Raw genomic sequence first — 14,061 nt, 5'->3', positions numbered from 1 at the left:
CTTTTAATACGTTCGTAATTTCTGATAATTTCCACGTGTTAAAAATCTATAAGCAAGCTTTACCTAGATTTTTCTTGGAGGTGCCGCGACAGCGAAAATTTTTAAAGATGTATTGGCGGCAACAGTTCACCAGATGAACACAGTAATGAAAGCGTGAGGGGATATCATTTCATAAAATATGCACCAAGTTAGTTCTATAATAGCTCTTTAATTGCTTGCCACCCAAGTCACTTCTGTCACAATGGAAACTCACTCCAATTTAAAAGTGCTTGAAAATATTCTCAAGCGTTGTACAATGTATAAAAGAAATATTTTAATTAATGAAATAATAGTGAAAAATCTCTCTTTCACAACTAATTATTAAACTCTTTCATAACTAATGCTAACTCAACTAACTAACTCTTTCATAACTAATTAAACGTGAAATTTAATAAATAAAAAACGTGAAATTTTACGTCCGCTAAATAGTAATTAAAAAATCAGCGAAAATGAATTCAATTGTATGGGATGAATTTTTGCCCTTCTTGAGTCTGCCACCTACTCCGCTGGCGCTTCAAACTTACCTTGGAACTCAACGTATGTTTAACTGCATTTGCGAGTTCGTGAACTGAGAAAAATGAATGTATCATGTTGTCCTAATAGTGACACACATTCTTCACATAGCACTGATACGTTTTTTTGCTGGGCAAAAGTTGGTAAGGATGTCCCACACAAGGACAAGATGTGCATTGCTCTTAACTCTTAGGTTTGGTTAACAAGCCGTCAAATTTATGCCGTGCAGCGCCGCGCCGACTGTTTCAGTTAAATAATAAAAATAATGGCGGTTTCAGCGTTTATTAGGCCGTAGGCCTGTCGCCGATTCTTAACATCGCAGAACATTCACAGCTTGTTGCGGTCTTGAACTCGCAACACACTGCTACAATTCTGCTGTGTTTAGCCGCCCGGCCTCCTCGCCGATTCTGACCAGAAACTGGCGCACAGAGCTGGGATCGAACCCGCGCCTCTCTAGTGCGTCAATCTTGACACTCTGAACTGTAACCACTGGGCCTAATCAAATCCTAGTTCCTGATCAAATGATCCGTTATCTAATATGCGAGAATAGAGCAAATATTATCCGATCGAAGCTGTGAATAAATTAACGTTGTTCATCGAGGAAGACCCATTGAAGCATCTCATGTTGTTTGAGCTCTTCATGTGTTCTGATTCTTTCTCTCCTCACACTGCCCGTTAATAAAAATTATTATTATCATGTCACTTTCATACACTAAACTAATCAAATTATTAGTAATTATATTATATTCACGAGGAAATTAATTCTTCGTGAAATTTGCAACAGATAATTCGCAGACGCAAATGTTTTTCACAGCGTAAAATATCTGTGAAATTTTATTACTATTTTTCATGAAAATTAAGATTTTGATTAATTCACATTAATAAACTGAACAATTTTCTAATTAAATCAAATGTAATCTGTTTAAATTAATTAACCATCTATAATTTTTTAGAGCTTTAACTAAAAGATTATAACTTCAATGTTGTGAAGTTAGATACAAATTTATTCCGAGTTGAAACTTACGAGTAAATACGAAAATACATCACATCACTCAGATCGTCCTATTGCTTGAATAATGGGAATTTCAAATAATATTATACGAGGCAAGCTGTCTGACAAGTGAAGTATATATAAATAACAACGTAATTTACTATGGGAAGTTGGTTCTGCAAAAAGAGGGCCTGCGTTTAGTAAAAGTTTCTGTATGAATGTTACTGGTAGAGCATCATGTTGTTCATATTCCATACATGGATTTGAATTGATATTCAAAGCTAATCCTATGAGCAAAGTTAGATGAATGAGGCAAGTAAGATCATCTCTCTGTGCCATGTAAGATCAACTTGAGTATGAATGATATTTTTTATTGTTAAAAAACGAGTAGTAAGTAATATTTCTCGTATCTTCTTAAAGGTGAAATTTCCTATAATGCATAATTTCCAGCCCGCGCAAAAATCATAATTGCATCATTATGATATTGTCCTCCAATATACACATAATTTGAATGATGTCGAACTTTAACAGGTCTAAAAATTTAGTGCACCACATCCCCTCACACCCCATCCCCTCACACCACATCCCCTCACACCACATCCTCTCACACCACATCCCCTCACACCACATCCCCTCACACCACATCCCCTCACACCACATCTCCTCACACCACATCTCCCCTCACACCACATCCCCTCACACCACATCCCCTCACACCACATCCTCACACACCACATATCCTCACACCACATCCCCTCACACCACATCCCACCCACCCCTCACCCCTCACACCACATCCCACCACCATCTTCCGTAGGAAAAAATTTGTTTTTTTTACATTCTGACACAGAAATGCCTTACATAAAAGCAAATGAAATGTCTATACATGTCCAATTCTTTGACCCGCGATAGTTACGCTGTCACTGAACAACGGTTTTCTATCTCAAGTCTCTCACACGTGTCATTTTTGCTTTGTTTTTACCCTACATGAAATTTGAGTTCATGTGGATTTATGTTATAGATCCCAAGTTATATAGGTGCTAAAGCAGTCTTTCGTTGTAAAAAAAATATATAAAATAGGTTCTCTGATGAATGAAGATGCTAAAGGCGATGAGATTGGCTTTAAAAGTTACAAACGGCCGTCACTATCATACTTACTTAGTGTAAATATGTATTATGTAGGTTGTTGTTAAGAATATAAAGGCTTAATATGTTTATTGATGGATTGAAGAATAATAGCGCCGACCAACACCCCTAGCAGTCGTTCTCACGACGACGATGGCGAGAAAATGAAGCTAAGCCTGCTTATTTAGTTATTCATAACTGGCTAATCTGAATTGGCATTAGCATAATTGGCTTTAGAATCTTAAAGTGCTCATGTCGTTTACTGAATTTTTATTATTCAGAAATTACACGAATATTGTTCATGCTTGAAAATTGATAATATGTTTGATTTAACATTATGCAATTGCATAATAGTGAACATTGAAGTAAATAGTTGAATTTTCGTTAAGAAGGTTCCATGAAACTACAAAAAATATATTTAACGAGTTTTGGGATTTAATACAAATAATTATGACGTTTACAAAGAATTATAGTACGAGTTGTGAATTCGGGTCTCTACAACTCATACTTTTACGTTCTACAAAGCGAAGCTTTCTCTTCTAGGCGCCTCGGGGGCACCCCGGCGTCACGATCTCGTTGCTCTCCAGGCAGTGGGGCAGATTTCATTCGCGATTATGTCGTTAGCGCTACGCAATAGAATAGAATAGAAGTGTCGGCATTGAAGAAAATAGGCCCATGGCCAGTTGCCGATTCCTAATTTTTTTGTGACTTGATTTGCAAGGGATCCGGCCTTTGGAACCCGATCTTTTCATAACTGACGATTGATTGAGATAGCTGCTGGACTTATTGCCTGGTCCGTAATGAAACAACTCGTGTACTGCCGACCTAATTGCTAATTGTTTCATTCACAATTCTCGTTTATCAGAGAAATTAGTATAAATAGATCAGAGAAATTAGTATAAATAGATGTGATTTAATCTCAACTTTGTTAGATTGGTTTACAAATTATTGGCAATTGACGAAAAATTCTATGTCAATGATGACTTCAGTTAGCTTTTCAGATAAGAAACCGGAAATGTTTAGAATATTTTTTGCAGAAATTACTGTTCTATAAACAGCAATGCCAAAATTAATACTAGTGAAGCCCGTGTTATTTTTGCTATGTTTGATTTATGAAGAAGCGAATTGTGAGGATTACTGCCTTTGAACTCGATTTAGTTTGAACACGGCCAATAATTGACAGTCCTGCGAATGACCGAAGAACTGAATTGTAAACCAAGTAAGTTAAAAGCTGCTACGCTTCTCATATGGAGTCATTTGAACAGATGATTGAAAAATATTTAATCTGATTCAAGTTATAGAAATTAAAAATGGTATGCAGGTAGGTTAAACAAACGCTAACCATATAGCATAAGGATCATGTTTATTCAATTTATAAACCATCGCATGAAATTTTAGAATTGATGATCAATTGACTTTCTTGTTCTTCATAATGAAACAAATCTAGAGAAATATGTTATTTCCTTGTTTTAGTGAAAACTGCTCAACAGGTGTCATCAATTTGATCATCATAGTATGAAATGAATCAACACGTTTCACTCCGGCAAACATACAACTGGGTAAAACTGAAAAAAAAACTTTGATGATCACATTCACATTATTTTATTATGACTGGTTTTCTCATTTCAATTTTTATGCAGCCACCTGATATTTGTATGTTAAAAGATAATTATATCCATATTCCTTTCACGGATGACGTCAGAAACATAAAAACAGGAAATTCGCAAATTGGAACTCGTATATTAACATCTCACATCAATGACAATTTTTGTATTATAAATATCGCAAGTATCACTAAAACACCTACATCTTTGTATTTTTTAGGATATGTGAGAAAAGATCATACGGCGTGCTAACCGTTTATGCACTATTCACTGTTAAAAGAGGGCGCTCTAATCTGGATTTTTTAATTGCATAAGATGAGAAACAGGAGTTCGATGGTACTTTGAGTTATGTTGACTCTGTGTTGTGTACTTGTGTTACGTTGGAAGACGGACTCCACCAGTGTTCGTTTTGCTGAAAGTATTCTACGATTCGCACAATTGTTTCTAAGTAGGCATGGGTCTATGCAAGGATTATTATAGCCCTTTACCTATTAATCTATGCCTGCATCTCTCTTATAACTGCTTACCTATAATTTTGGTCTTCCCCTGTGAGATTATACATGTGTAGTTCTGTTTTTCATTTTTTGCTAGTTTTATTTAAAAAAAAAAACAGGAAGACACGGATGAAAACACAATACTTTTTTTTCAGATCATTCTTTGTGTTCTTTGTTCCATAATGTCAGTTAATGCATTTACAAGTGATGATTTTTTCTATTAATTTATTTATTAAAAATTTTGACAACATGACAAAGACTTGAAAGTTGAAGTAAATGTGGTCAACTTAACAGTCTCACTGTACAAACTACAAGAACAAACAATGCTACGCTGTTTTGAACCTATGAAAGACTAGGATCCTACAGCATAGGACTAGGAGACATCTTTAGGTCTTCATATATTTTGAGAAGCCAACATGCCACCTGTGAGGCTGTGAGCAAGCCATTGTCTGCCTGCAGCCTGATGGCTGATGCCTGCACAACAGTAATTGACTTGTCATTTTTATTTGTTATGATTTTATAATATTAACTCCAAGATCAGGCTCAGCCACAAATCCCACAATGGACCACAGAGAGCTCATTGCTGAAATGGCCTACATTGAGAAACTCTCAACTCAAGTGAGTAAAACTGTTAGCTTGTGTTAGCTGTCCATGCCCTGGCAGTCAATTAACTTACGTACCAATTATTTTCACGTAGGTATAATTTTTGCCAATAGGTATTCTAGGTTGGGTTGCATTTGGGAAGATATACATGTAAGTTAGGTATTGTAAAATTTTCCTATGCAGAAGAAAATTGAAATTAATATTGATAAAAATAATGTACATATATTATATAAAAATCTGAAGTTTGGAATTTTATGGCAATAAGGAACAATGGCAAGCAATAGATACTTACATAAATTAACTGTGATGTGCTTCAATAAGGCATGAGGGGTATTTTTCTCAGTCAGTTATTTACTCTTACATTACTGATAAATACTTTGTTATTAATTATCACCAATAAATAGTAATATTACATACTAATTTCAGGAGCGACTCAAATTGGCTCGTCGGCGGCGCATCCAGCAGCTGAAAAAACACCACCAGCTGGAGAAGGAAAGTCTCAGTGCCAGCAAGAGGGAGAAGACCAAGCAGAATGAAGCATACAAGCGCCGCCGTCAGAACAGCAAACGAGTTGTGTTTGTTTCCAGTGTCATGTTGCTGGAGGCAGCTGCAAGGAATGATATTGATGAAGGTAGCTGAAATAATAAGCATGAATTTCTGATCTAATGCTTAATGTAAAAGTAAAATCAGGAAATCAAGATCTTGAAATTGATCAATTTTAAGTTCTTGATCCCATGTTCCAGAATATGGCCTTTCAGCAGTTTGTTTCATTATCAACATTAATTATCAAATTGCTAAAATGAAATTCTTGTTTTCAAGTTTTAAAATTTCTTTCTTCTGGATAGTTCTAGCAGATTGGTGATCTGGCTTGTTCAAAACTTTTGTTTTCAAAATTATTGACTATTAGTGTGTGAAAATACCTCCCTGTCCTATATTGCAAGCATATATATAACTAATGTGATAATACAATTGCCAAAATTCTTTATTTAGAAAGATTTTCATTTTGTTGCTTCATGGTCTGTTATTGGAGACAGTTGTCCATTGATGTTATCACATGTGCAGTGCGAGAACTACTGCAGTCAGGCTCAGTGTCTCCGAATGCCACCAATGAGGATGGTTTGACTGCCCTGCATCAGTGCTGTATTGATGACAGTGCAGAGATGCTAACTCTACTGCTACACTATGGTATGAACCTTCTAATTGTACCACACGTGTTTCATTCAAGTTGATATATACCACTAGAGGCACCAAAATAGATTTTTTTGCATTCATACTACTCCTATCATATCGAATTGTTAATATTATTTTGACATGAATATTGATATCTTGTGCATAGAACTGCATCTCACGTTCCCCTCATTACAGGCGCTGATGTCAATGCTGCCGACAGCGAGAAGTGGACGCCATTGCACGCAGCTGCCACATGTGGCCACCTGCACCTCGCGCAGCTCCTTGTGCAGCAGTGCGTTACTGTCATGCTGTCCCTCCTTTCATCACATTAACTTGTCTTAATACTCACTAAGCTCCTTGAATGTCTTACTACCTATTTCATTATCATGAAATATTAAAATGACTTCTTTCAAACTTTGAACCTTTCTTTTTATCACATTATTGGAATAATAGGTTGCAATATACTTGTCTATTGAAATACTTGCTAACATCATAAAATTTTTTCAATATGTCATTATCGCAAGGCTTTCTGTCAAAATTTGAATCCTTTATTCATCAATATACGTTCAATGATATGTTGAAAATGAATATATGTTCATTTGCAGCATCGCGACCCTATTTTCAGCCCTATTTCTTTTCATAGCAACAAAGGAATTTTTGTCATAATTAATAATTAAGAAAAAGCAATTACAGGAAGCCCGTGATATCTGTTGCATGGAGTTTGGTCTCAAATTATTATGTCAACCCTATCCCTATACTCTAAAAGTGATTTATCTCACTCTCTAGTCTATAATCAATAAATACAGTAATGCAAGAGGTTCTTACCTTGGTTAACTTTCTGTATTTCAACCTAAATTATGGAATAAAGTGCAAAATTACGATTCTGCGCGACTTGTTTAGGTGACAGTGTAATACGATCCACAAGTGAATCTAAGTTTTCCCCTGATCTGGTGCTAACATGTCTTACAACATTCTCTTCTACCTCTTTTCCAGCATGGTTAACATCTCTACGATAAACCTTTACCCTCCTTCCTAGCCTTTGTTAATAAATCACTATGCCATTTCTTCAAGCAATTCCCTGTAGTTCCTCTCCCAAACCAGTTCCTTGTCTCCCCCAATCCGTTCCTCGCCTCCTCAACCAGTCCTTGTTCCCAAAATCCGTTTCTCATTTCCATAACCAGTATTCTTCCCCAGCCCATTCCCTCGTCTCCCGAACCAGTTCCCTTTCTCTTACAGCGGCGCCAACCTTCTCGCGGTGAACGCGGACGGCAATATGCCATATGACATCTGCGAGGACGACGCGACGCTCGATTACATCGAGTGCGAGATGGCACGTCGCGGCGTCACGCAGGCTATGATCGATGAGACCCGCACCACCACAGAGACCGCCATGCTCGACGAGCTCAAGCTCATGCGCGATAACGGAGAGTCGCTTCTTGTGCGCGATCATCAGAACGCTACTCCGGTCAGTACTTCAAATTTAGTCCTAATCCTATACAGTTTTTTTTTATTTCTAAGTTTTGGATAGCTGATATATTTGTTCAACATTTTTTCTGAATAGAGATACGTAGCGGCCGAAACTTCTGATTTTGGTCGCTTGAATTAAATTGAATGAATTCAATTAAAACTCGTCAATGAGTAGAGTTATTTATTCAAGAGACTCCGAAGTTAAATTCATGGTTCATTAATCTATATTAATTTAGCCGCTCACTGCCTAAAGCATAACGAGTGTCGTGATGAGTGAATTTATATGGCAGGCTACGTAGAAAGAAATTATGATATTTTTACAATTTGCCACTGTTATATATTTTCACATATAACATGAGTATTAATCGTTGCACTTATTTTCGCTTCATTGTCACAAATCTTGCAGTAAATTCGACATTCTTCCTGAAAATAAATGCTAATACAAGTAATTTTTGAGGAATTTGATTGCTATACATGTCTACTATCAATGTGAACATAAATGCTCAAAACAAGCCATTTTAAAGAAGGAATTTGAATGATCGTCGAAAGGTAGGAATTTAAATAATCATAATAAGGTAGGAATTTACATAACCATAAAAGGCAGGTATTTGAATGTTTTTCTTGTTTGTCAGTTGCACGTGGCAGCTGCCAACGGCTACATGCGCGTGTGCGAGTTTTTGCTGTCACACAACTTCCCGCTGGAGCTGCGCGACGCCGACGACTGGACGCCACTGCACGCCGCCGCATGCTGGGGACACCCTGACGTGCTGGAGGTCAGTTTGTTAACCACCAGCAAGTGGGGTGAGTCTCCTCACCCCCAGCAGGAATATACGCAGTCGTTGTTTTCTGTTCAAGTTTGACTAGGTACTAGAATATGTATACTAGGTTGGAATATACTTGCTTATTGAAATACTTGCAAACATCGTAAAATGTTTTCTGTATGTCATTATTGTAAAGACTTCTGTCAAACTTTGAACCCTTTATTTATCCATACATGTTCAATGATAGGTAGAAAATTATTGTACGTACATTTGCACCATCACACTCCTTTTGAATGTATGCTTATTTTAAATTTCCTTTCATAGCAACAAGGAAATTTTAGTCTTAAATTTTCAAAGATAAATGACATGAAATTTAATCACTCATCGTTCAATTTAGACCATTCAAGCTGATATGAACAACGGGTGCATTGGCCAACCGTTCAAGATTGGCATAGTAACTGAACCTTCTTATTTTAAAAGAACTTTGGCATGAAAAAGAAATCTTACTAGTGTTCAGCTATTGTTCACTTCTTGGACATGATGAAACGCATTCCAAATGAATATGAATTTCAATTTGATCACACTGTGTACTTTTTTTATTTGTTTCTTTCTTAATTTCTTTCTTTACTCTAGTTTGGGTTCATTTTATGATATTAAATGAACCCAACACATTGAACTTCTGTGTTGAAATGTATGCGTAGCATTTGTAGATGTTCATGCTCGTATTGCCATAAACTTGTAGGTGTTCATAAAAAAGAAGTGATTAGTAGGCGTCTTAGTCAGTATTCATCATCAGCTTGATATACAACTTATGCATGATCACCGACAATCTCAGCTGCTGGTGCTACACGGCGCCAATTTGCACGCGCGCAACAAACATCAGGAGACGCCCTACGACATCTGCGAGGACCAAGACCTCAGGGAGCGTCTGCTGCAGCTGCTCACCGAGCAGGAGACCCGCAGGCTTGGTGACCACCGCGGCAGGGTCAGTTCCATTTAATTCTTAACCACCCTCCGGAAATTTGTAGACCTTTATAAACCTATATAATATCATTTTATTGCGCTTAAAATTCACGTTTTCTTCATTTAATCCTTGCTGATGCAACTTGTTCGTGTGATCCTTTCCATATAAAATTTTCAAATTTGACCTTAGATATATTTTCGATACATTTGTTTAGCTCAAATCAGGTTTACAGTCTAAAAATATCTATGAGGCTGAACATAATTTCAGTTTGAGGTTTGCCCTTACCTCTTGACAAGTTTTATATATTTTTTTCGTCGAAGAATATTCATCCCTGCCTTACTCAGTAGATTAATTACAGGAGCGTCGTAATCTAATGACGAATAATTCTGATTTTTCTTAATTTTCGTCCATTGCTTAGATTCGTCGCGGTCACAGCGCCAACACGCGCACGCAGTCGGTGCGTCGGACCAGCATCAGGGAGAAGTGCCTCGCCACCAAGCGCGAGGCTCAAGAGGAAGCAAGAATGCGCTTGTCAGGAGGTGCCACGAGTACCCCTAATGGTGCTGTCATTAATGGGAACAATCTCTTCTGGGACAATAAAGACGATTCTGAAGTTAATGACATGAACAGTGACGCCGCTTCTGATGACGGCAAGAGAGAAGACGAGCTAGTTGACGAGCAGATAAAATCATCTGACGTCAAAGAAAAAGACAACGTTGAGCAAGGGTCTACTGATGATGTTGATTCTCCTAGATATTTGTCTGTAATCTCGAAAAAAACCCACGAGTACAAACACTTATCAGATCGATCTGAAGATGGGAACTCCACCAATGATGCAAATAATTCTCCATCTGACCATGATTCAGTAGAACGTTTGTCACCGAGACAACAGAACGAATCGCCACCTCTTGGCTACTCCGAAGCTAGCGTGCGCAGAACCAGTGTCAGTCGTTCTGCTTTAAGTGTCAGTAAAAAGCCTAAACAGGAGAGCGATTATGGGAGTTCCTTCTACAATCGCTCATGGGAAGATACGGAGAGTAATGAAGCTGATGATGTCAGAACTGTAGAACCTGCTGGTTCAAAAATTCCAGACGACGAAGAAGAGATTTACTACGATGACAGTGTGAACAGCGGCTACAGCAACAGCGACCTTGTATTGTCTCATTTCGGCCCAAACGCAGACGCTATCAAGAAGATCCAGTCTCTCTCTGACGTTTACGTCCCTAATAGTCGGACGCCCTCTTCTGGTTACTCTTCAGAAACTGTTTCTATCGGCCCTCACACCGGTATGAAAGACGTGACTGATTCACCTGATTTATCAACTGATAAATTGCATTCACAGTCCAGTATAGTTACGAATTTTCCCTCTGTGGTTACAGATCGTAACCAGGAAGCAGAAAATGCTTTACAAGGGAATGCCAATTTCAGCGTCATGGAAGACGTACAATCAAGGACAGTAAGTAGACAAATGTGGGTTGCTGAGGATAACTGCGAACGATCATCTGAGCCTGATATTGGTCAGGGATCGATTAGAAATATGGATGGAGGTATTTCTCCTTTTGATCGATCAAATGAGCGAGGACTGCTAACCAACGCTGAAGACTCCGTAGTGCCACTACTCGACCCTCAGCCTGATCTGATTCCAGAAAGTGCTCGTCGCAAACCTGCTCCTAAGCCTCCGCAGAAACCACCCAACCTCATAGCTGGAATTTCTCCTCTGCTTCAAATTGCCAACACCCAATCCAAGCCAATTTCCTCAACTGTGATTGCTTCAGCCTCTCGACAGTCTACGGTGACAGTCTCACACGCGACGCAAGTCTCCTCCAACATGGAAATGCGTTCGACGTCGGCAGCTGCTGTCCCGCCGCCGCCAAGCGAGTTGCACGCCAAGCTCGACAATGTTGTAACTATCAATTCTCCATTAGAAGGATCCTTGGCACTGGAAAGACGGTCGTTACAAACACGGCCCGTACCTCCGCCCAGAACCTCCTCCATCAAGAGTGATGACGGCGAGCAAGAGGCTTCGGCCGTCACTACCATCACTTCGAAAGCCACTGAACATCACACATTGAAAGAAATTGCCGAGCCGCGACTTGAGTCTGGTTATGGTATCTCAGAAGTAAGTATTCCAGAAAGTCAATTGCAAGTCAAGAGTCCTGCTATTTTTGACTCTCAGCTTAATTCCGGCGGTAACAATGCTATCGATATCCACGTCACAGTTACAGTAAAACCCTTAGCTCCTGGTACCTTAGCAGACTTGAAGCAGCAACGCGCCTTGAGCAGAGGACCTCACACATCTCCATCATCAGGTGACGGTGGTTCCGTCGCAAGCGGTACTCTGGGGCGAGCGAGTGGTGATGCTGTAGGCCCAAAGGCTTTAGATCACACCTCCCAAGTTCTTGTCGGCAATGATAACTTTGCTTACGACGGTAACAGCGTCGGTGGAGAAGTCGGACAGTCAGTATCGTCTGAACGGCCATCCTCTACTGCTACTTCCACTCTACGGACAGAAGCGTCACCGGCACCTCGCCGAAAATACACGGCTCCTTCTGTTGATTACCCTGCCCCTCCCGACTCCAGATCTTGCTGCGTACTGCTCTAGGCTTTTTGTTTCTAAAGGATTCGTATATACACGGCAGTTTTCTATACCTACATTGAGTGTTATTTTACTGCAAACGATGAAATATTCTCAATTGTTTTTTTCTCTCCCATCCCCATTTCTGTCATTTTTTCAGTGCAAGTGATCGAGTGGATAATTTGGTCTGCCTATTCTGCTCCTGCGATAAAGATCTCATCTAATTATATTGGCCATGATTTTAATTTATTTGTCAAAAAGTTGCTTTCTAAAAATCAAAGTTATTCCTAAAATTTAATGCCTCGATTTCAACATTTGCTCGCTCGATTTCAACTGCAACCTGCATTATAGTTCGTCGCGATTGCTGCTGTAAGCAGTGCATAGATCCTCGATAACCGAATGCTTCAGAATCCTCTGGAATTGATGCAGCATTGACAACCTTTACAGTAGTTATAAAATTGATGAGTGTCGAAAGATGTTGATAATGTTTTTGTTAACCGTTATTTGATGGTTAGACTAATATTACAAAAATATTTGTTGCACGAGATTCTGGACTAAATCTTGACGAAAAAACGTATGTGTACTCGTACCATATATGTTTAAATTCTATTGCGTTGCATGCGTCCGCTTTTTGCCCAGCATTTATAACACTTGATTAGTGAGTCTGTCTTGTGGCCTAACCTTGTTAATTTATTAACGAATAATGAGCAGTTAGAAGCTTAGAAAAGTAAAACACTCATTGAAAGTTAGCATGTAAATCATGGTGCAATATCTGACTATGTAAATCGCTTCGATGAATCTGATGAATGATATTATAGTAATAAGTATTAATTTGCATCTGCAATATCTATATTATGTGTTATTTTTAATCTTAGATTATGAATTATTCAGTATGATCGAGTGGTGTTAAAAAATTATTTATCTGTAAAATTTGTTTACGTACGATTTTAAATTCACTTTAGTGAAGTTCCCGCAAACAACCCTCTTGTATTCTTACTTGTCATTGCAAACTCGCATGTATTATTTACTTGTCTGTGATTGCGTTCACTAATGCTACTGAATGATGTAAACGCGTGCAGCTCTGTGCCTTTGGTCTGCATGTGCGATAATCATCATTCTATTTACACTATGCATTCCACTTGCTGTGATAGCTTCTATAATTGGGCGCTGATTACGCGCATGTTTTGAACGAATAATTGTGATCTATATTAGATATTATTATAAAGGTAAAACGTTGTTAACTTGCGTTTATTCATACTATCGTCGCGCATACGCGCCACAAGACTTTCGTTCAATCAGTTGATTAGACGCCACCTTGCAGAACGCGACTCATACAAACCTTTTGACTACAGAATTACCTAGTGTTGGAAGCTTTTTTATAGCTATGAATGAATCCTAGCACCATCATTGATAGTTCCTCAAACGAATTTATGAGTGCGTGTCCAGTCTTATCCGTCTTCCTTGAACTTCTTCCCATTCCTCATGACGGCAATTTAATAGCGAATATTGCGATAGTTGTCGAGGTCGTAATCGTTTGCCGCAGTGGTGCGCTCAAATATCGGGCTTCCTCTATATGTCGCTAAACTGTTCAGTGTTTCAATGCTATTCTACTGACGGAAGTATAATAGCAGTAAAATAGCTACTGCTATTATACTGCACGGTCTACTCTGTAACGGAAGCATTTATTTTTGTGCTGTAGGTAGATATGAATTTTTATTATATCCCGAATTAATCTCTTGTGATATGTATATTCAA

General features: G+C 38.5%; 1 protein-coding gene across 1 annotated transcript; it reads left to right on the top strand.

The window, feature by feature from the left end:
- Window positions 1–4,919: 4,919 nt before the first annotated feature.
- LOC108674488 (protein phosphatase 1 regulatory subunit 12B) lies at window positions 4,920–12,864 on the top strand. Its single transcript, XM_018162443.2, has 8 exons — window positions 4,920–5,384; window positions 5,796–6,000; window positions 6,432–6,554; window positions 6,735–6,831; window positions 7,776–8,004; window positions 8,639–8,779; window positions 9,603–9,752; window positions 10,150–12,864. The coding sequence occupies exons 1-8, from the start codon at window positions 5,328–5,330 to the stop codon at window positions 12,331–12,333; spliced, it is 3,186 nt and encodes a 1,061-aa protein (XP_018017932.1). The 5' UTR covers window positions 4,920–5,327; the 3' UTR covers window positions 12,334–12,864.
- Window positions 12,865–14,061: the final 1,197 nt, after the last annotated feature.

This window comes from Hyalella azteca, unplaced genomic scaffold, assembly GCF_000764305.2.
Source record: "Hyalella azteca isolate HAZT.00-mixed unplaced genomic scaffold, Hazt_2.0.2 contig15311, whole genome shotgun sequence".
In the NCBI taxonomy this organism is placed as follows: domain Eukaryota; kingdom Metazoa; phylum Arthropoda; class Malacostraca; order Amphipoda; family Hyalellidae; genus Hyalella; species Hyalella azteca.
Note: the sequence above shows the minus strand (reverse complement) of the source record. Positions and strands in the feature narration are given on the sequence as shown.

Coding starts and splice junctions, on each gene's coding strand:
- LOC108674488 (XM_018162443.2), top strand. CDS start 5,328: ATGGACCACAGAGAGCTCATTGCTGAAATGGCCTACATTGAGAAACTC. Junction 6,001..6,431: donor AAGGAATGATATTGATGAAG/GTAGCTGAAATA, acceptor TCACATGTGCAG/TGCGAGAACTACTGCAGTCA. Junction 6,555..6,734: donor AACTCTACTGCTACACTATG/GTATGAACCTTC, acceptor CCCTCATTACAG/GCGCTGATGTCAATGCTGCC.